This window comes from Oncorhynchus tshawytscha, linkage group LG09 (genome assembly GCF_018296145.1).
Source record: "Oncorhynchus tshawytscha isolate Ot180627B linkage group LG09, Otsh_v2.0, whole genome shotgun sequence".
NCBI classification, from domain to species: Eukaryota; Metazoa; Chordata; class Actinopteri; order Salmoniformes; family Salmonidae; genus Oncorhynchus; species Oncorhynchus tshawytscha.
This window is the reverse complement of record NC_056437.1, coordinates 78,363,343-78,384,672: the sequence shown is the minus strand read 5'-3', so window position 1 is coordinate 78,384,672 and position 21,330 is coordinate 78,363,343. Positions and strand designations below refer to the sequence as shown.

Sequence of the window (21,330 nt, the reverse complement as noted above, 5' to 3'; positions counted from 1 at the left end):
TTGGAGGTGTGTTAGCGTGCTGTAGTGATGTGTTGTGTGGTGGTGGTGTGCCGTTACCTTGAAGATGTGTGCTTTGAGGATGTGGTGGCCCAGGTCTATGGTCTGCTGCCGGTTCAGTTTGCCCTCCTGACGTGAGAACCAGAAGGCCAGGAGAGTGTGGCCACTCCTACAGCCAGAGAGAGATGGAGAAGGGAGGAAGAAAAGAGTGAAAGTGGAAAAAGATAGATGTAGAGAGAGGGAGAGGAATTAAGAACAGAAAGCTCCACAAATTCCAGCTGTAAACATTGATGTTCCAGGTATACGCTGGCTTTGCAGAGGGTCTGTTGGTTCCTCTCAGTGAACCAGTCTCTCCCTACCTCGGGTCACAGAGGAACTTGGTCTTCTCCCCGTCCTCCCTCCAGATGAGCCACTCCCTGAAGGAGGGGTGTGTGAACATACGTGTTCCGTCCCTCCTCCGCACCAGGAAGGGCGATAGCAGCTCCAGTCTCCCCTGGAAGTCTTCCCAGTCCAGGGCAGGGCCTCGCACGGCGCCAGCGTTCACTGCCCCGTATGCCTGCTCGTCCGTGAGGGGGTGGAGGGAGGCCACGGCCACGTTGAGCAGGGGGAGGGCACGCTCGAAGGACGACTGGGTGGGGAAACGCATGTTGAGCTGCAGGAGGTACACCTCAGCCAGGCTCACCGGCACCACCTGGGGGGAGACATGGAGAAACACCTCGGGTCAGTTTTGTAAGGAAACATCATATGAACTTTTACAGAGAGCGATAAACACACAAACAGGCAGAGTATGGAACACAAGCAAAAACCTTGAGCGACATACAGTATATAGCTCCAGGACTGAGACACAGACTCACCTTGAAGCTGGAGCTCTTGAGCACCAGGTAGCCCTTCTCGATGAGGTCCAGCGTCAGTTTCAGGTAGAGGTAGGAGCCACGGCTCAGGGCCTTAAGGTGGGTGCTCAGCTTGGCGAAGGCTGCGTTGTCCAGACGCCCGTTGAGAGACACGTTGCTCTGGATCTCAGCACTGCCCTGGATCCGCTGCAGCAGGTAGCCCTGCAGGTTGGGAAGAGAAAGGAGTTCTTTTATCACAATAGTTGACGATAATTGTTTTAAATCACGATTGACTACTTTTACTACAATGATTGAGGTAGAAGTGAGAGATGACTATCAGAGAGTAAAGATGTCAGACAGATGGTTTGGTGTAAACCTGAACCCTACCTGCAGGTCCTGGTCTATGGCATCATTCTCCTCCAGGCGGTCAAGAGAGATACGGTGGAACGGGAGGGGATGTGTGATCTCCTGTAGGGAGGTCCTGACGGTGACCACCAGTTTGAGCCAGGGAGGAAAGCGTTCCATGGTCTTACACAAGAAGGAGGTGATGGTGTCGCCGTAGTCCGGCTTGTGGAACTCTGCCTCATTCAGCCCGTCTACCAGAATGATCAGGTCTTCCTCACATGCTATCTTCCTCTCTGATGAACACAAAGACAACAAGGTTGTTTATCAGGACAAGAAGTGGAAATAACTAACTATTAGCTACTGAGATGGGACATTTAGTTGTTTTTTGGAAAATATGAATGGAGTTGGCCCAAACCCTGAGAGGAAATAACAAGTTATCAAATGACCAGCTCCTATGCAGTTCCATAAAACCTTGAACAACCCTGACCTCTGTGCAGAATGTCGAGGGGCTCCAACACTCCCCTCCTGAAGGCATTGAGGGGGTCCTGGACACAGGAGCGCAGACTGAGGGTGCTCTGCAGGTGGGGCTCCCGCAGAAGCTGCTCCCTGTAGGCCATGAGCTGGGGTGCCCGGCACAGCAGAGCCGCCACGTTGTGGACAAACTCTGGCACAAGGCACGTGTAGGCGTTGTCCGCCTGGCAGTAGTGGTATGCCACCACCTGGGGGCGATAGAGAGTGGAAGTGAGTGGGGTGGGGGAGATTAAAAAAAAAAGAGACTTTTATATAGGTGATCCCATTGAAATTGAAAATATATTTTATCTCTGATTATCACACTTTATTTTTCCAAAGAGAGAGGTACATTTAACAATCCACAAGCATTTCGCTACACACGCAATAACATCTGCTAAACACGTGTATGTGACCAAAATAATTTGATTTGAAGAGGGCGCAAATCAACCCACACAAATATATTCCGTCTTGAATCTTCAGCACGTAACAATCAAATAAAACACGAACCAAACAGGCCTAGGTGACATTCTGTGCCAACTAACCACTATTATTTTTATGACACAAGAGAGTTCAAGCAGACTGAAGCACAGCTACAGATTGAGGCTTAATTAAAACATTGTTGAAAAACAATACCATGTTACATTATTCATTGAAGAGTGATGACTGCTGTGTAGCTTGTTGTGACTGTCAGGTCTTTGTCTCTAGTGGGTCAGAGGAGATGACTGGCACTAAGACCCTGGGGGTGGTGAAATGGTCCAGGATCAGATTATTTTTAACCCCCTTGTTGGATAAGGTTAGGTAGTCTGATCCTAGATCTGTAGTTTAATGTATGGTATAATACAGCGCCGCCTTGGATAGAGTGGACTTGGAATTCTGAGGAAAGCCAGTAGGCTTCAGACTGGCTCCAACTTAAAGCTTCGCTCAGGATTATTTCAGACCAGACTAGAGCGCTTCACTCAGGTCATACACATATTCATAGCCATATGCTTCTGGCCACTGACATCCACAGGGATGTCTGTAGTATTTGTGATGCTTGTGTGTGCTGGTGTTGTGTGGGTGTGTGTGTGTAAAGTATGTGTAGAAAGTGTCTGTGCGTGGGTCAACGACTGGAGCAGGCTATCATTAAGAATGCATGTGGCCGCTAAGGGGATCTAATGGCTCGGCTGGAACACTGCTCCCTGGGCCTATGCATATTTCATTAGGTCATAGCACAGAGACAGAGGAAACAAGAGAGAGACAGCAAGAGAGAGGGGGGCGTCCCTTTGTTTTTCTGCTGTGTCTGCACAACACCGCCAGTCATGAAAATGGAATGGAGAGAGATAGACAGAGAGAGAAAAAGAGAGACGGAATGAAGAGCCAGATTGGATAGCAGGAGTTGACAGTGGATGGAGGAAGAGGGAGAGATAGAGTGCTAAGTGAATAAAGGAAGACATTAGCATCAGTGTTGCTAGACAGGATGGGTTAAGGACATAGGGAGAGAGCATGGCGAGAGAAAAGGATGTAGAACGAACGGAATGCAGATAACGGAGAGAATGAGAGAAGAGTGGCAGCAGATAGAGAGAATGAATAATAGAGTGAGAAGGGAGAGGACAAGGCCACAAGGAGGTCAGAGGGCAGAGACAGCCTCCAGACCAGAGACACTGTAGGAAAGAGCTGCTGACTGAAGAACAAAGGAGCAGATGTGCAGGCTTTGATTTCAGACCGGTATCAACACACCTTCCCCCTTAGCAATGTCTCAATGACCAGTTAATTAGTTGAATCCGGGCCACGTTCAGTAAGGCACACCGGTGTAGAACGTTCAAATAAAAATAGAACATAGTGTAAACCAAACATGTACCTCTGAGCAAGGATTCACCCAGCTGGTCAGGGTGGTCTTGAATGGTACTTAAGACTACTGAGATGCAGCCGTGGTGTGGTGGTGTAGTAGTACTGTACCTGTGAGGCGAGCCGCCGTAAAGCCTCCTCCTGGCGTCTCCTCATCTCGGGGGTGCCAGGGCAGCTGCCCCCCAGGGTGCCATGGGAGTGCTGGGGCTGGGTGAGGGGAAGGGTCTCCCCATCTATGTGAGTGAGTGAGTGAGTGAGTGAGTGAGAGAGAGAGAGAAGTAGGTTTATAGATCAAGTTGAGTGCATCTACTGTGTGCATTATTTACACAGACACAAGGATGCTTTTTACACGCATCTTAAGACCCAGTACCAGTGGTATAAAATACTTCAGTGTCATTTTTAAGTATTTTCTGGGGGTATCTGTACTTTACTATTTATATTTTGGACAACTTTTACTTACACTACATTCCCCCCCCAAAAAATAATGTACTTTTTACTCCATACATTTTCCCTGCCATCCAAAAGTACTCATTACATGCCGAGTGCTTCACAGGACAGGAAAATTGTCAAATTCACGCGCTTATCAAGAGAACACATGGTCATCCCTATTGTCTCTGATCTGGCAGACTCACTAAACGCAGATGCATAGTTTGTAAATGATGTCTCAGTGATGGAGTGTACCCCTGGCGATCCATACATTTTAAAAACAAGAAAATGGTGCCATATGCTTTGCTTAATATTATGAATTTGAAATTATTTATACTTTTACTTTTGGTACTTAAGTATATTTGACCAATTCCATTTACTTTTGATACTTAAGTATATTTAGAACCAAATACTTTTACTCAAGTAGTATTTTACTGGGTGACTTTCACCTAAGTAACTTTCTATTAAGGTATCGGTACTTTTACTCAAGTATGACAATTGGGTACTTTTTCCACCATTGCCCAGTACAACAGGCCCTTCTAGCAGCAGCCAGCATGGATCATTGCCACACACACACACACACACACACACACACACACACACACACATCCTGTATGACAGTATAAGCGTACGTTTGGGCGAGGCGTGGGGGCTGTCCGAGGCGATTTGCCTCATGCGGTTGCCGTGGCAGCTGAGTGCCACCAGGCGGGAGATGATGGCAGTCTTGCCGAAGCCCACGTTGCCCACGACAACCACACCTCGATTGGCTGCCGAGTCGTCGCCGTGAAGACGGGCGTCCACTTCCTGGAAGAGCCACTCCCTCCCGGTGAAGAGCGAATCAGCTGTCAGGCTGGGCACCTCGAACAGAAGGGGCTTGAGGGCGATATCCGGGGGGCGGTAGGGGGCAAAGCGTACTGGAGAGAGAGAGGAAGGGGACAGATTACAGGTGAGGGAGTCCACTGCACTGTCATTTCCTCAGTGCAATGTCAGCTTGTCACCCATAGAGGGGGATGTTTATCAAAATAACACACACCATAGGTGAATGCCACCATTGGGCTTCATACTAAGAACTACATAATGAAACAGAATTACTAAGTGTATGGGTAGATACTGCCTGTATATAACAAGTACATATTGTTAGCAGAGCGGGGGACAGGGGATTAGATAACATATTGTAGTAGAGGGATACTGTACTCCTACTAATACAGCACCACTAGTTTAATAAGCACATCATTATAACGTGGCATTAACTGATGTAGAACAGTATAATGCCTTATAATGGGAGAAGAGAAAGAGAGGAGCATCACTTACGTGAGTTAGATTGCCAGGCATGGCTGTAAGCAGAAGCTGAGGCAGAGGACAGAGGAGAGAGACAACGCAAGAGAGGAGAGAGACAAAGCATGAGAGAGAGAGAGACAGAGAGAGACAGAGAGAGAGAAAGAGATAGAGAGAGAGAGAGAGAGAGAGAGATGGAAGGAAGGACAGGGGAGGAGAAAGGGGAAGATGGATGGGAGGGTTGGTGCATCTAGCTAGCAGAGGAGAGGGGAGGGAGCAGGGTGGTGGGGAGCCACACCCAATGTTTCATCCCTGATCCTAGGATGAAGCGTCAGACACATACAAATATCGTTTGAGCATATTTCTTGTTCTTGGAGACCATATTTTCTGTATATGCCTCAGAGCAGAGGTTGTGAGAGTGTGTGCGTCCAGTAGTTCTGTACTGAGGAGTAAGAAAGGCAAAGGTAAGGCGATATCTCTGTATGAGTTTTCATTCCCGGTGTGGTCTGATATTAGGGAGAAAGTGCTGTGGTAAGCATGATAGTGTGACAGGCAGGGGGCTAAAAATACAGTCAGCGAGAGGGTAGGGAATATAGAGGGAGGAATAGAGGGAGAGGTATAAAGAATTGGAGAAAGATAGGGTGTGTGTATTTGTGTGTATACATCTGAATATGTGTGTTTGTGTGTGTTTGTGCGTGTTCAATGTGTGTTCAGTGTGTGTGTCTTTGCTAGTGTGATTTAAGCCTTATAATGCCTTGGCCATGAGTGATGGGACCTCAGACAGGACCCCTGCAGTGACAGATGAGCCAGGGAGTGGTGAGGAGGAAAGTCAATAACATTGATCTGGGAGGGGAGATGGATTAAGGTGTACCAGGATGTGTGTGTGTGTGGTGTACCAGGCCCAATGGGAGGGTTGCATCACCCAATACCAGGCAGGGATAGGGGTTTAGAGGGTGCACCAAGTATGTCTACACAGATATACACTCACTCACAAATCATACTTACTAACATACTGACTTACATGTATACTCAAAGACACACACAATCTCTCAAACACACACACCGTGACAGATTTTGGGCGTGGTCAAGGTAGAATGGGAGTAAATAGGAAGATGAAGCAGATTTAGCACACACCACAAAATTACCACTCACAACCCCAGTCCCTAAATCACCCTACCTCCACTCCCTGACCCACACCCCAAAATGGCCCCACCCCCATTTCCTCATCCATCAGTATCCCACACTCAGATCCTAAACCTGCCCACTCAGATCCTAAACCTGCCCACTTATTAACCACACCCCCACCAAGAGAGATATGAAGCGTACCTCTAAGGTCATGTCCGGAGCGCCCAGATCCAGAGTTCTGACGGGGCATCCTGAGGGAGGTCCTCAGGGGAGTGTGTCTCTGCTCATCCAGGTAGGCCAGGTCCTCCAGGTGGGCCGAACTCGTGGCTAATGTGTGTGTGTGGTTAATGGGTGCAACAGATGAGAGAGAAGAAAGTTAGTCAAACAAAGCCAGGAATCACTGAACCGTCTAAACCTGAATGCTAAATTGCTAATGCTAACGACAGACACTCTTGGAAATAGACAAACATATCAGTTCCATACCTCCCCATTGAGATCCACTACGAACCAGATGCATTTGAAATCCATCTCCAAGCAAACAGAAGTGGTTTAAACTGGTCAGTGTCTAAGACTAATGTGAACTAATGTGTGTAGCTATAGCGTGGTAGAGTGTATGTGTGTGTGAGCCTGTGTGAAAGTGTGCGACCTCATACACATTTCCTTCCTCGGACGACCCCTTTTCCAGATAGTTTGTTTAGTTGTTCCCCTCTCTGTTAACAATATTCCCAAGTCTGGAGCTCTTCCAGTTGTCCCAAAAAACCCTGTCTCTCAATAGGGAGAAAAAAAAGAGTAGGAAGATAATGCAAAAGAGTTTTTATCCTTAGGATAAGAGCTTTATGGAGAATGACAGAGATAACCTCGTGCTACAGGAAGGGACTGACAACGCAACTCCTTCCTTCCTGCGAGGAAAATAGTGTAATTCTGTTTTTTTTAATGGGCTTCAATAAAACCCTGCATACCCACATACCACAAAGTTGTGAACCACTGGGCTAGCTGGCGCTAACAACAATTAAATGGAAGAAAATAAGTTCTACCCACCACTCACCTAAACTGCAACCCGTGATCTGTGTTACCTATGGCAGGGATCCCTCCCAGACTACTACCTTTCTACTGCAATACAGCTAAAACTGTAGCAGGTATGTGGCGAGTGGGATCTCAGATTTACGGTGGTTTGCGGCGACCTTGGTGTGGGAGAGCAGCTATATTAGACTAAGATTTTAGATTAGTTTTTTAGTCACATGAATTCTTAAGCTCAGAGCTCCAACAGTGCAGGTCAAAAATACAAGTGAATGAAACAATAATAAAAATAATAATACATGATCTTCTGGGTCTTCCTTTCCTGTGGCGGACCTCATGAGAGCCAGTTTCATCATAGCGCTTGATGGTTTTTGTGACTGCACTTGAAGAAATGTTCAAATTTTCCAGATTGACTGACCTTCATGTCTTAAAAGTAATGGACTGTCGTTTGGCTTTGCTTATTTGAGCTGTTCTTGTCATAATATGGACTTGGTCTTTTACCAAATAGGGATATCTTCTGTATACCACCCCTACCTTGTCACATCACAACTGATTGGCTCAAATGCATTAAGAAGGAAAGAAATTCCACAAAGTAACTTAACAAGGCACACATGTTAATTGAAATGCATTCCAGGTGACTGGTTGAGAGAATGCCAAGAGTGTGCAATCTGTCATCAAGGCAAAGGGTGGCTATTTGAAGAATCTCAAATATAAAATATATTTTGATTTGTTTAACACTTTTTTGGTTACTATATGATTCCATACGTGTTATGTCATAGTTTTGACGTCTTCACGCTTATTCTACAATGTAGAAAATAGTAAAAATAAAGAAAAACCCTTGAATGAGTAGGTGTTTCCAATCTTTTGACTGGTACTGTACATATTTAAAACATAATCAATGATAAATGTCCATGGGGGTAGCCACTGCCATAGCTCATAGGGCTTGACGTGGAGCTATGGGGACATTTTCACACTCTACCACATTGCTTAGGTGGAGTTGGGTTTGTGTTTTATGTATTTTTAATAGTCATTGCTATGTGAGATATGTGCTGGGAGAGAGAGAGAGAGAGAAGCAAAGTGGGAGGAAGGCGTGCATTTCTGCAGAACATAATGTCAAGGCTCATAAGGTAGCCTCTCTGTCAATTGGAGTAATCTAGTGCATTTGAACCAGGAGATTAGAGTCATTTTGAAAGTGAGCTTGACTACATAGGATGAAAGAGAGCAGACGGAGATGAGAGAGGCAGGAGGTAGAGATGGAGGAAGAGGTGGTTGGAAGAGGAGGGCAAGAGAGAGGAGAGGTGAGGTGAGGAGAGAAATAGACAAGCTAGAGGGAAAGGGGAGGGAGTGAGGTAGAGGTAAAGAAAGAGAGGATATATGGAGTGAGAGCAGAGAGCTTCTCGTTCAGAGCCCAGTGTGGGTGGCTGCCCCTGCTCTGCTCCTGAGGCGTGTAGAAGGACAGCAGACCAGAACATCCCTACCTACTGCTCCCCCTGAGCAATGACCCTCACTGAATCACTCCTCTCCTCTCCTCTCAGTGGCGTGTGTGTGATGATCAAAGCTCTCTATACAGTTATTCAATCTACCATTTCACAATGTCCCCAGTTTACAAGATGCCACAGGCTAGAGCTGTATTTATAAGCTGACATACTGTTTTATTTGACATGACAGTTGTCCCATTATCACTTCCAGGCTTGCAACTGGACTGAGTTATGTTGGGCAGAACATAATCACAACAATCATCTATCCCTACATGAAGTTTGGTGACGTCCAACAGAACACTGTCTCTAATTGGATGAGGAACTGTGGCGGCCTATTGCCCAGCTACCACCACAAAGTCCCGAAGGCCAAAGGATTATAGGTCATATTATTTCCTATACTCCCACACTAAACAGAGAGAATGCTCTCCCTCGCCCTCCATTTGGCAAATCGGACCATAATTCTATCCTCCTGATTTCCGCTTACAAGCAAAAAATTAAAGCAGGAAGCACCAGTGACTTGATCAATAAAAAGTGGTCAGATGAAGCAGATGCTAAGCTACAGGACTGTTTTTCTAGCACAGACTGGAATATGTTCTGGGATTCCTCCGATGGCATTGAGGAATACACCACATCAGTCATTGGCTTCATCAATAAGTGCATCGATGACGTCGTCCCCACAGTGACCGTACGTCCATACCCCAACCAGAAGCCATGGATTACAGGCAACATCCACACTGAGCTAAAGGCTAGAGCTGCCGCTTTCAAGGAGTGGGACTCTAACCCAGAAGCTTGTAAGAAATCCCGCTATGCCATCCGACGAACCATCAAACAGGCAAAGCATCAATACAGGACTAAGATCGAATCGTACTACACCGGCTCTGACGCTCGTTGGATGTGGCAGGGCTTTTTAAAATATATTTATTTCACCTTTATTTAACCAGGTAGGCTAGTTGAGAACAAGTTCTCATTTGCAACTGCGACCTGGCCAAGATAAAGCATAGCAGTGTGAACAGAGAGCACAGAGTTACACATGGAGTAAACAATTAACAAGTCAATAACACAGTAGAAAAAAAGAGGGTCTATATACATATATACAAGGGAAAGCACAGTAAAGAGCTGCCCAGTGACACAAGCCTACCAGACGAGCTAAAATACTTCTATGCTAGCTTCGAGGCAAATAACACTGAAACATGCTTGAGAGCACCAGCTGTTCTGGAAGATTGTATGATCACGCTCCTCACAGCCGATATGAGTAAGACCTTTTAACAGGTCAACATTCACAAGGCCGCAGGACCCGACAGATTACCAAGACGTGTACTGCGAGCATGCACTGACCAACTGGCAAGTATCTTCACTGGCATTTTCAACCTCTCCATGTCCGAGTCTGTAATACCAACATCTTAAGCAGACCACCATAGTCCCTGTGCCCAAGAACACTAAGCTAACCTGCCTAAATGACTACTGACCCGTATCACTCACATCTGCAGCCATGAAGTGCTTTGAAAGGCTGGTCATGGCTCACAACACCATTATCCCAGAAACCCTAGACCCACTCCAATTTGCATACCACCCTAACAGATCCACAGATGACGCAATGCCTATTGCACTTCACACTGTCCTTTCCCACCTGGACAAAAGGAAAACCTATGTGAGAACGCTATTCATTGACTATAGCTCAGCGTTTAACACCATAGTGCCCTCAAAGCTCATCAATAAGCTAAGGACCCTGGGACTAAACACCTCCCTCTGCAATTGGATCCTGGACTTCCTGACGGGCTGCCCCCAGGTGGTAAGGGTAGGTTACAACACATCCGCCACGCTGATCCTCAACACAGGGAACCCTCAGGGGTGTGTGCTCAGTCCCGTCCTGTATTCCCTGTTCACCCACGACTGCATGGCCAGGCACGACTCCAACACCATCATTAAGTTTGCCGATGACCCAACAGTGGTAGGCCTAATCACCGACCACGACGAGACAGCCTATAGGGAGGTCAGAGACCTGGCCGTGTGGAGCCAGGAAAACAACCTCTCCCTCAACATGATCAAGAGAAAGGAGATTATTGTGGACGACAGGAAAAAGTGGACAGAGCACGCCCCTATTCTCATTGATGGGGCTGCAGTGGAGAGCTTCAAATTCCTTGGTGTCCACCAACAAACTAACTTAAAAAATATATATATATTAGGAACAGTGGGTTAACTGCCTTGTTCAGGGGCAGAACAACAGATTTTTACCTTGTCAGCTCGGGGATTCTATCTAGCAACCTTTCAGTTACTGGCCCAATACTCTAACCACTAGGCTACCTGCCTGGTCCAAGCACACCAAGACAGTCGTGAAGAGGACAAGACCAAACCTATTCCCCCTCAGGAGAATGAAAATATTTGGCATGGGTCCTCAGATCCTCAAAAGGTTATACTGTTGCACCATCTTGAGCATCCTGACAGGTTGCATCACTGCCTGGTATGGCAACTGCTCGGTCTCCGACCGCAAGGCACTACAGAGGGTAGCGCATACGGCCCAGTACATCACTGGGGCCAAGCTTCCTGCCATCCAGGACCTCTATACCAGGCGGTGTCAGAGGAAGGCCCTATAAATTGCCAAAGACTCCAGCCAACCTATTTATAGACTGTTCTCTCTGCTACCGCATGGAAAGCGGTACTAGAGTGCCAAGTCTAGATCCAAGAGGCTTCTAAACAGCTTCTACCCCCGAGCCATAAAACTCCTGAACATCTAATCAAATGGCCACCCAGAATATTTGCATCCACCCCCCCTTTACACCGCTACTACTCGCTGTTGTTATCATCTATGCATAGTCCCTTTAATAATGCTACCTACATGTACATATTACCTCAACTAACCGGTGACCCCGCACATTGACTCTGTACCGGTACCCCCCTGTATATAGTCTTGCTATTGTTATTTTACTGCTGCTCTTTAATTACTTGTTACTTTTATTTCTTATTCTTATTTGTATTTTTTTTAAACTGCATTGTTGGTTAGGGGCTTGTAAGTAAGCATTTCACTGTAAGTTCTACACCTGTTGTATTCGGCGCATGTGACTAATACAATTTGATTACTGCAGTGGTGGACTTGGGGAGCCGCACTCGTTCTCTCCAACATTCACACTTTATCTCGCTCCACTCCCTCGTTACCAGGGTGCCTCCCTCCTATCTTTCTTTCGCTCTCTGTGTGATTATCTCGCTCCATCTCCCCCTCCGTCTCTCTCCCCAGTCACCAGAGGGACTATGCCCATGGCTTTGATGTTTCAGTGCTGCCTGGGCCAAGGCCTCTCCATGCCCGGTTTATCCTCCCTCCTTTTCTTCTCTCTATCCATCTTTCTTACGCAGACTCCTCTCTCTACTAAACTAATGTTGCTCATTCCTTCCATCTTACTGTCCTGATGACTGGAATCTATGCCACACATTCTCCCCTTCTCTCCTGTATCCGTTTGTATTTTTTCCTTTTCCTCATCCTCCTTTTATCAGTGTCCCCCCTACTGTATATCCATCTGCTGGTAGCCCTTTCTCTCTTTATTCCTCTATCAGTTTGTCTCCCTCTCTTTACATCTCATCTCTTCCTTTCCCTTTCTCTCTCCTATATCAGTCTCCTCCCCCATTCTCCCACCATGCCCAGCTTTCTTCCCTGACTCTTCAATAAGCTTTGTTTGCACAGTGGCCTCTTAGAGGGCATGTGTCAGAAGTCAAAAGAAAAAGGCCAAACAACGTAAACCCCTGTATGATCGATCCCTTAAACACTGCTAGCCCAGCTCCATTCATCCCACTGGATAGGCCAAGTCAGAGGTGAGAAGCTACAGGCTTTTTAGAACCAGCTTGCTATGCTGCTTTTATATGCCCTGACATAGAGAGGACATTGAAAACATATGTTTGAACACTTTTTTTGAACACACAGTGGAATCTGTGGGCTTTCCTCACCCTGAAGGAATGTTTTACCCTGGCATCCATGGTATTCACCCCCCATCCTCAGGTACTGTGAGGACATTAACGTTCCCTATTCCTTTAAAGTTAATGTCGGAGGGGCACAGGGAGTTAAATAAGAGCACCTAAATGAGGTGGGAACACTAAGGCAGTCTCAGATGCTGAGAAGGGGGTCAATTACAACTTGGTAACTAGATATTACACATTTATGAAAGTAATATAGCCAAACCCTATAAGGATTTTCAATTAATTCTGAGTTTCAGGTCATTGTCTGAATGGAAATTGATATAGAACAGACCCAAACTTCCAACGGGTAATGAATCTCCTACCTTTAGCAGCACATTCACTTGTGTGCCACTTTGGCGTAAAAGTGTCCAATGAAATGTGGTAAACAAATAGACAAGAGGTGTGGCTGGCACAGTGACTCACCTGCCACAGAGTTGGGCCGGGGCATGAGGTAGAGGGGGATGGAGTGGGCAGAGTGGGCCGTCTCCAGGCTCCTCTCTGGGATCTTGTTCAGGCTGTAGGTCGAGGCAGCCATGTTCTCATCCACGCGGTACAGGAACGAATCTGTGCCCGAACACTTCTGGGTCTGCCACAGCTTCAGGCTACCCCGCGAGCCCTCCCCGTGCTTCCCCCCACCCCGGTCAGCATTCTCAGAGTAGCTGGTCAGTGTGGCTGTCAGATAAAAGGTAGTTTAGACAAATATATGCAGTGTTGCAGTTCTTTAGAGACTCTGCTTAGTTTAAAACTGATTAAGGCCCATGGAGCAAGGCGAGTTTACTCTTCATTCAATTACACGCCTCAAAGTCAATGTTATAACAATAAGAAAATCTCCCAAAAGTAGAGCCCATAAGGATATAAAGCAAACATATTTAAAAATGCAGCTAACCCCATCACCTGGCTTTTCCAAAATGTAAAGAATTAATACATGAGTATATCAAATTGTTACAGAAAACATGGCTTTCAGTGTAAACGTTTGGCATGCCAGGAAATACATGGGAAACATTACATAACTTCCACAAAGTAAGTGAGCGTCTGTCCCTCACCGATGATGCCGCTGTCCCTGCTCTCCAGGGTGGAGGTGGGGCTGGTGATGGAACCATAGGCGCAGTCTCCGGAAGCGTGGTTCCCGGGGGCCCCTCCTGGGGGCAGCGTGGAGCAGGGGCTGCTTGCAGGGGGAGAGGCTGTGCTGCTGGCCAGGCTGGAGCAGGGGCTGATCCGCTGGGTCACTGACATCATGCCCTGGTAGGGAGGAAGGGTCAGGTCAATACTGAAGTACAGTGATACACTGGACTGCATCAACCCATGAGAAATGATCAGGTAAATTAGCCATGATTAAATTATGATAAGGCACAGCCAGTTGACATATCACATGTACAAAGTAGCCTACACACACACGTGCACCCACATGCACACGCACACCATAGACCGACAAGATGATTGCTGATCCTAGCATTCTTTCTCATTGATACGGTCCTTGCCGGTCATATTATTCCAGTGCATGTGTAACTGTAGAGTCATCTCTTTTTAATATCTTTTGATGACTCATGCAATTATTTTCATGAGTGAACTATTTTTTGCAATATAATGAATTCTAATTCAGTAGAATATCAATATGTTTTGTGAGCCACGCAAGTAGAATAGATCCAGTTATACTTTGATCTATTGAGCAGGGGCAGGGAGAGAGAGAGGCAGGCCCACCTCCGGGCATGCTGGATTCTTATTCCAGACAATCTGTTCATCAATTATCCATGGCCCTGGCTCTAAACGAAAAACAAATTGATTTAGACAGTCATTTGAAAATAAATCGGAAATTAGTCAGAATAGCATAGAAATACACAGAAGTGGCCGGGAGACCAGGATATGAGCAGAGGTGTGAGTGACTTCTTAGGGAAGGTTTGGCGCAAGACAGAGGGCCTCCAAGTGTGGAATGCTCCTTGGTCATGATAACAACTCTGTTGTGATTCGGATGTGTTAAGGGAGGCGTCGTAGACATGAATATAGACGGGAGGTTCCCGCCTACCTAGCCTACCCAGACTGCATCTGCTTGCGCGAGAGTGGCAGGCATCTAAACTGAGACTTGAGAAAACCAGGGCTGGGCTTTTGTTACCACTGCAGTTTGGCACGAAGGACCGAACCAAAGGCATACTGCTGAGCTGTGCAGAACAAGGGGTGTATCTCAATAGTCTAAACAAGCTCTCCTCTCCTCGTCTCCTTCCACTCACCTCAACAGATCACAAAGACCGATAAAGGCAAAATGAGCCAGAGTCAGATCATTGCTGATGAAGGACACCAGAGGTGGAAGGCACTAGTTAAGATGCACCCAATGTGTGAAGTTTGGAAAAGTGGGTCAGGATTTAAGGGGGAGGCCTTTGTGGAGGCACACTGCTTAGACAAGAGAATGTGGCATGCGGCGACCGAGGTAGCGGGTTACCTTCCCCTGGTTACCTTCCCCTGCCCTGTGTCACGGTCTGTTGGTTCTGCTCTGCAGGAGTGAAGGAGAGCCTAGAGTCCCTCACTCAGAGCTAGGTTATCCGTAACTCACAGGTTTGATCTTTACAAACAGGCCGGATCTTCACAAACATCTTCTGAGCCAGCGCATACTGGTGTCAGGGGCCATTGAGTTTGCCGTAAACAAGTGACGTAATCTACAAAATGGTCCACTTGGTTCCGATGCTTAAGAGGCCTTGGAAAGTGATCTGCACATCCCACTGATTTGGGGTGTTCTTCTATAGCTTTGGGGCCCTTATAAGCTGGACCACATTGTGTGTTGCCCACCTACAGTAGTGACTATTGGAGTACCACTCATCTAGGGGAAAGCCTGCACTTTGTATCCTGATGCCATGATGGGTCTTTAAAGACTACAAAGTATTGACAAACTAATAATAATATACTGTAACAGTACATGACAAAAGGGTGTGTAACCTACCTGTCCGTGGTCGTGTTCGTCCATGCTCTTACTGTACTCTAGTGTGTGTGTAGTGTGCGTGTGTGTAACCTACCTGTCCGTGGCCGTGTTCGTCCATGCTCTTACTGTACTCTAGTGTGTGTGTAGTGTGCGTGTGTGTAACCTACCTGTCCGTGGTCGTGTTCGTCCGTGCTCTTACTGTACTCTAGTGTGTGTGTAGTGTGCGTGTGTGTAACCTACCTGTCCGTGGTCGTGTTCGTCCATGCTCTTACTGTACTCTAGTGTGTGTGTAGTGTGCGTGTGTGTAACCTACCTGGCTGTCGTCGTGGTCGTCCATGTCGTACTGTGAGCCCGACTGTCCCTCGTTCATCTTGTCTCCCAGTAGGAAGCCCAGGCGCGTCATCAGGGTGTTGGCTGCCTCGTCCACAGAGGGAGGGGGGCCCAGCTCCTGGCTCTCCTCACCTGGAGGGATGGAGGAAGCGATGGAGATGGGGAGGGAGGGAGAGCAAGAAAGGATTCAGATCAACACCACAGTACAGCAATACAGATACCAGGAGAAATATGTATGGATCTGCAGCAGATTAAGCCTGAGGGGATCAATTCTCAATCCGGAACCATAATGAGGCAACCCCTTAATCTAGTCAAAGAGCCGTTGGCTTGCTCTCGCTCTCAGTTTAGTTGAATTGAAAGAATCATGTGCACTGCTCTACCACTAAAAACAACCACCAAATCTCTCACCACAACACACACATAACTTAGAGGATAATCTATAGAGCTCGTAACAATTCCCCCAGACACAACAACACTACAGTTCCTACAACAAATCCCCTTGGAGGAAGTTACTGTCCCTTACACACCCTGGCTATCAATCTGTCCTTCACAAAAAATGTAAGCTATCCCACAATCCCATGCGGCAGGACGTCGGGTAGACTGTACATCGATCCTACAGTATGTGAGAAGCAGAGGGATGGAGCGAGGGAAGCACAGCGTTGGGGAGAGCAAACTGGCTCTGGGACACTGAGGAAGAACGGAATAAACAGGGGAGGGCTCGGAAGTATTAAGAACCCATTTATCTTATTCAAACCAGGACCCCTCCACAAAAATAAGTCTGGGAGAGGAGACAAAATGACTTAATTTCTCCTCACTGTTAAGGTTGTCTGTCATGAGCTTTCCAAGCACAATTTATGCCACGTATTAGTAGCTTGTGTTCAAGTAGGTGCTGTCCCTGCTTAAATATCCCCCTCTTTCACAAGGACGTCTCTTAATGCTAAGGACAATCTGGCTAATCTTCTTCATTAAACAGCATGTTCATATTACATCAGGCAATCAAGTTAATCAAGCTACTGGAATGCTCTGAGCATGTGCTTAATCCTCTGTGATGTTATTGAACTAGCTGACAGTTGTATTAGCATAAACAAGCGTCAGTGTAGTCTGCACTCCGAGCCAATAGAAGACCCTAGAACGGCTCATCATCACCACGTGTTTAGCACCCAAACGAGGCAGCAGTCAGTCCAACACAAAGACGGCAGATGGGAGAGGACCAACGCCCCATCTCAATGAAGGAGTGGAGCGGAGAGAAAGAAGGAAGAGAAAGAGGAGTAGGCTAGGTGACACTTTCTGCTCCTCTGACAGACATGTTGTTGGTCCTATGGGCAGGTCAAAGGAAGTAACGGAAACCAATAAAAACAGGAGACGGCCATATGGACGACTGGTTACCGCCCCTACACCACCACAGACCATACATTTGTATCAATGTCGACTACTCCATGTCAAAATAAGACTGCTCAACAATGGGCACACATGGCAATTGACCAAACCCCCATAGACAAACAGAGACAGACAGAGACAGACAGACAAACAGAGACAGACAGACAGACAGACACAGACAGACAGACAGACACAGACAGACACAGACAGACACAGACAGACACAGACAGACAGACACAGACAGACAGACAGACACAGACAGACAGACAGACAGACACAGACAGACACAGACAGACAGACAGACAGACACAGACACAGACAGACAGACAGACAGACAGACAGACAGACAGACAGACAGACAGACAGACAGACAGACAGACACAGACACAGAGACAGACAGACAGACAGACAGACAGACACAGACACAGACACAGAGACAGACAGACAGACAGACAGACAGACAGACAGACAGACAGACAGACAGACAGACAGACAGACAGACAGACAGACAGACAGACAGACAGACAGACACAGACAGACACAGACAGACACAGACAGACAGACAGACAGACACAGACAGACAGACACAGACAGACACAGACAGACAGACAGACAGACAGACAGACAGACAGACAGACAGAGAGAGACACTTGTTTCTTCTAAAGGCTCCAAAAAATAAATAAAATAAATACACCACCAGTGCACATTCTAGAGAGGTGGGAGTGTTATTTACTTAACACATCATAGTACTGTCACTGTTGGAACACACACCTACACTGGCTATAAAATGGCTGATTAGTCACCTATGCCTAAGAGAGAGGGAGACGGCACCACAGCTGAGAAAAGAGACGGCATAGAATCAATGATCTTCATTTTAATGTATTCTCTCGACCTAAATATGCCAACTACAAGCACATAGAAAATAGAACAGCTCTGTAGAGATCATCTTTTCTTTCAGAACATGTGAGCCTAAAAATGGCACAGAATTTTTATAATAAACACATACAAATCCGGACACTACTGTATGATCACAGCTATCGTTCACCAGGATGAAATATATGGACCTGAAAAAGAAGCACGTACATTACAGTGCTCTGGTGGTTCTCCTTTCTCTCCCTCACGCCACAGAATCTCACCCTGCTGAAGGAGTACAATAACGCAGATGGTCGTCATGGCAACTATCAGTGCACTACGGAATGTGCTCCTGGTTGCTCGAGGGCGTCTCACTCTTTCTTTCCATCTTTAGCCCTTTCGCACCGGCTCTCAAGATCTCTTTCTTTGTCTTTCTTCCACTGGTGGACTATAATTACTGCTGGATCCACTGACACCATTATGACAGTAAATCTCTACAAGGCACATGGCTGGAAAATGTTGTTGTTCATCAAACATGTCTGTTCAGAGGTTTCTCAAGCAGTATCAGGCGCTAACAATGACATTCTTTATAGCTGAATAGCGTTGGATCCTTACTAGAACAGAAACGAGCACAAGCATAAGAGTTGACACTTAATGTCCCCCCCTAGAACAGAAGAGACACACACTTGAACACACATCTATACTAGAGTGAGCAGTTAACCTCTCCTGGAGAGAGCTGTAGACAGTGGCCATTAAATAGGTCAGACGCTGCAGGGGGCTGGAGACTGACAGGGGTTAGAGTTGGGGGGTAATTTCAGCAATATGAATTTTAACAGGAGAGCAGGGGAGGTGGATGGATTTATGACCAACAGGTTATCCCTGTTTGAATTACCCCTGTTGCATTCATCTGTCAAGGAAAACACAGTTACAGTGGTCCCGAGAACACAATGCAGACTGGAACTAGCTTGTTCTGGGCAGTTTAGGCCAAGCTTGGGTCATTGCAAGAAACCTCAGAAATGGCAATATAGTGCATTGTCAGACAGAACACATCCTCGTGAGTTTCCCAACATTGTGCTAACTAGTGACTGGCCATGTCTGAAGTAGGGGGAGTTGGACAGTGGAGGGTCACAACAGCTAAATGAACTATGTTCTGTTGGTCTGCCATGACACCCACCTTTTCCTCACTAGTTAATCCAAACAATAACAGTAGTAGCATCTCCTCAGCTCAGATGTTAAAGTCATTCCACTCTGGGATACAAGACCCATTGGGGACCCCTCGTAAACATCCCAAAGTACCTTGGTGTCTGCCTCCTCCATCTCCCAGCAAGCTCTACTCTAACCGAGCGTGGTTCCCGTAAGAGACACCGTTAATTATTTGTGTTTACGGCAACAACCAAAAAAACATCAGTTAGGTTGAGGAAACCTCATGCTTTCTCTCTCAGCAGCTGTAATGCGCAACGGTCTCAAAACAGGAGAGGTGACAGCAATTGGCTAAGTGGTTTTTGAGTGACGGCATATTAACCAATGACTGAATTGATAGCATAGCTGGCAGAGGTGGTCAGGCTACATCCCACACAGTTGAATGGCAAAGTAAGACCCCTCCTTCCAAGGCCAGTAGTGACAAAGCCTTTTGAAACAGCATGTGAAAAAAAACTTACGTTGCACTGAAATAGAACGGCCCACCACACAGCAGTGCATTTAATAGCTACAGAACGCTGACTGAACCCTTCATCTAATCATTTTATTATCATTCCAATGGCCCTGACACATTGTTTCCAACTCCTCTGGAGTAGGTTCCCAATGCTTAGAAATCATTACTGTACTTCTACAAATCACGACTATCTTGTAACGCAACTGAAGAAATGTTTGTTGTTGTTGTATTGAAAATAAAATGCCATCATAGGCAGCAGCTTGAGTGGCGGGTCATAACAACAACACATACTGAACTTGTTGGCAGGTCACCCATTTTTTGGATTACAATTTTGGTGGAGAGTCGGAGTTGGATCTTTTATTTTTAAGACAGACAGACGCAGACAGAGAGAGACAGACACAGACCTATAGGGGAGGTAAGATCACAATGCCCGTAAGCACTACGCTCAGAAAGTACATGTCCTAAAATAAGTCAGCAAGCTGGTTTGAGTTAGTGGAGCTGCACAGAGTGGAGTGGCTTCAGAGGTTCTGGGGGTGGGTGGTGGAAGAGAGGCAACGCTGGGAGATGAATGAGATGGGTCTATCTGTATGGAGATCCAGGAATAAATACCCTCAACATATGCTGGAGACAGTATTAAAAAGTTGTGGAGATAGTAACTTGAGCAATTAAACAATTAAATGCTGCACTTCCTGTGCCAGCAAGAGTTAACAAAACACCTATCATTTGTTTACAGTCATCTGTGTTACAGTTAAACTGTGTCCTCAATATCTCACAAATGAACTGAAATTACATAAAACCTCAGTTCAATACAATATTCTTCCTTCTCTAGAGACACTCTGAATTTACACCTCTCTCTCTCACCGAACACCATTTATGCTGTGATCTCCCTCCATTTGTGTCTCCACATCTCCAACTAAATCGAGACAGACGACACCTCAGCCATGCCTCTGGTCCATCTCTCTTCGTGACACACACTCCACACAGAGGCATTCCAATGGATCAAATGTAATGAGCTGACAGAGGCAATAATGGAGGTCAAATATATATAATTATCACAGGGTTTATTACAGACAGATGCCATGCCTCCTCATCATCCACACCCTCCCGTCTCTCATTGATACCTTGCTCTGGTGAGGGGAGGAACGAGACCTACGAACTACAGTACACAGTGAGAGGTTATTAGTCAAACGTGCTGTCAATCATTGAGTATTACTATGGATCGTCTAATGGAGTCAGGTGGGGAGAGAGAGAAAGAAGAGCTTTGAATGAGCTGCGAAGGACAATGAGACAGCGATTGTCCGCATTCAATAACTCCCCTCCTCTTCTCCATTCTCTACTTCTTCCCTCTATTCTCACCTCCTCCTTCTCCATCCATTTCTTGTCCATCACTTCCTTCAGTGTGGCCTGTCTCAATGCGAGGTAGCTCTGAGGTGTGCCCATGGGACAAAC

At 46.5% G+C, this 21,330-nt stretch overlaps 1 protein-coding gene across 1 annotated transcript in view; it reads right to left on the bottom strand.

The window, feature by feature from the left end:
- The window catches only part of tanc2a (tetratricopeptide repeat, ankyrin repeat and coiled-coil containing 2a), a 141,571-nt gene that overhangs the window by 9,704 nt on the left and 110,537 nt on the right, over positions 1-21,330 (bottom strand). The window contains 11 exon segments of the mRNA XM_042327509.1: positions 58-166; positions 357-688; positions 852-1,049; positions 1,215-1,465; positions 1,660-1,891; positions 3,618-3,739; positions 4,565-4,846; positions 6,534-6,659; positions 13,190-13,438; positions 13,810-14,005; positions 15,985-16,133. Of these exon segments, the coding sequence (XP_042183443.1) occupies positions 58-166; positions 357-688; positions 852-1,049; positions 1,215-1,465; positions 1,660-1,891; positions 3,618-3,739; positions 4,565-4,846; positions 6,534-6,659; positions 13,190-13,438; positions 13,810-14,005; positions 15,985-16,133 (2,246 nt within the window).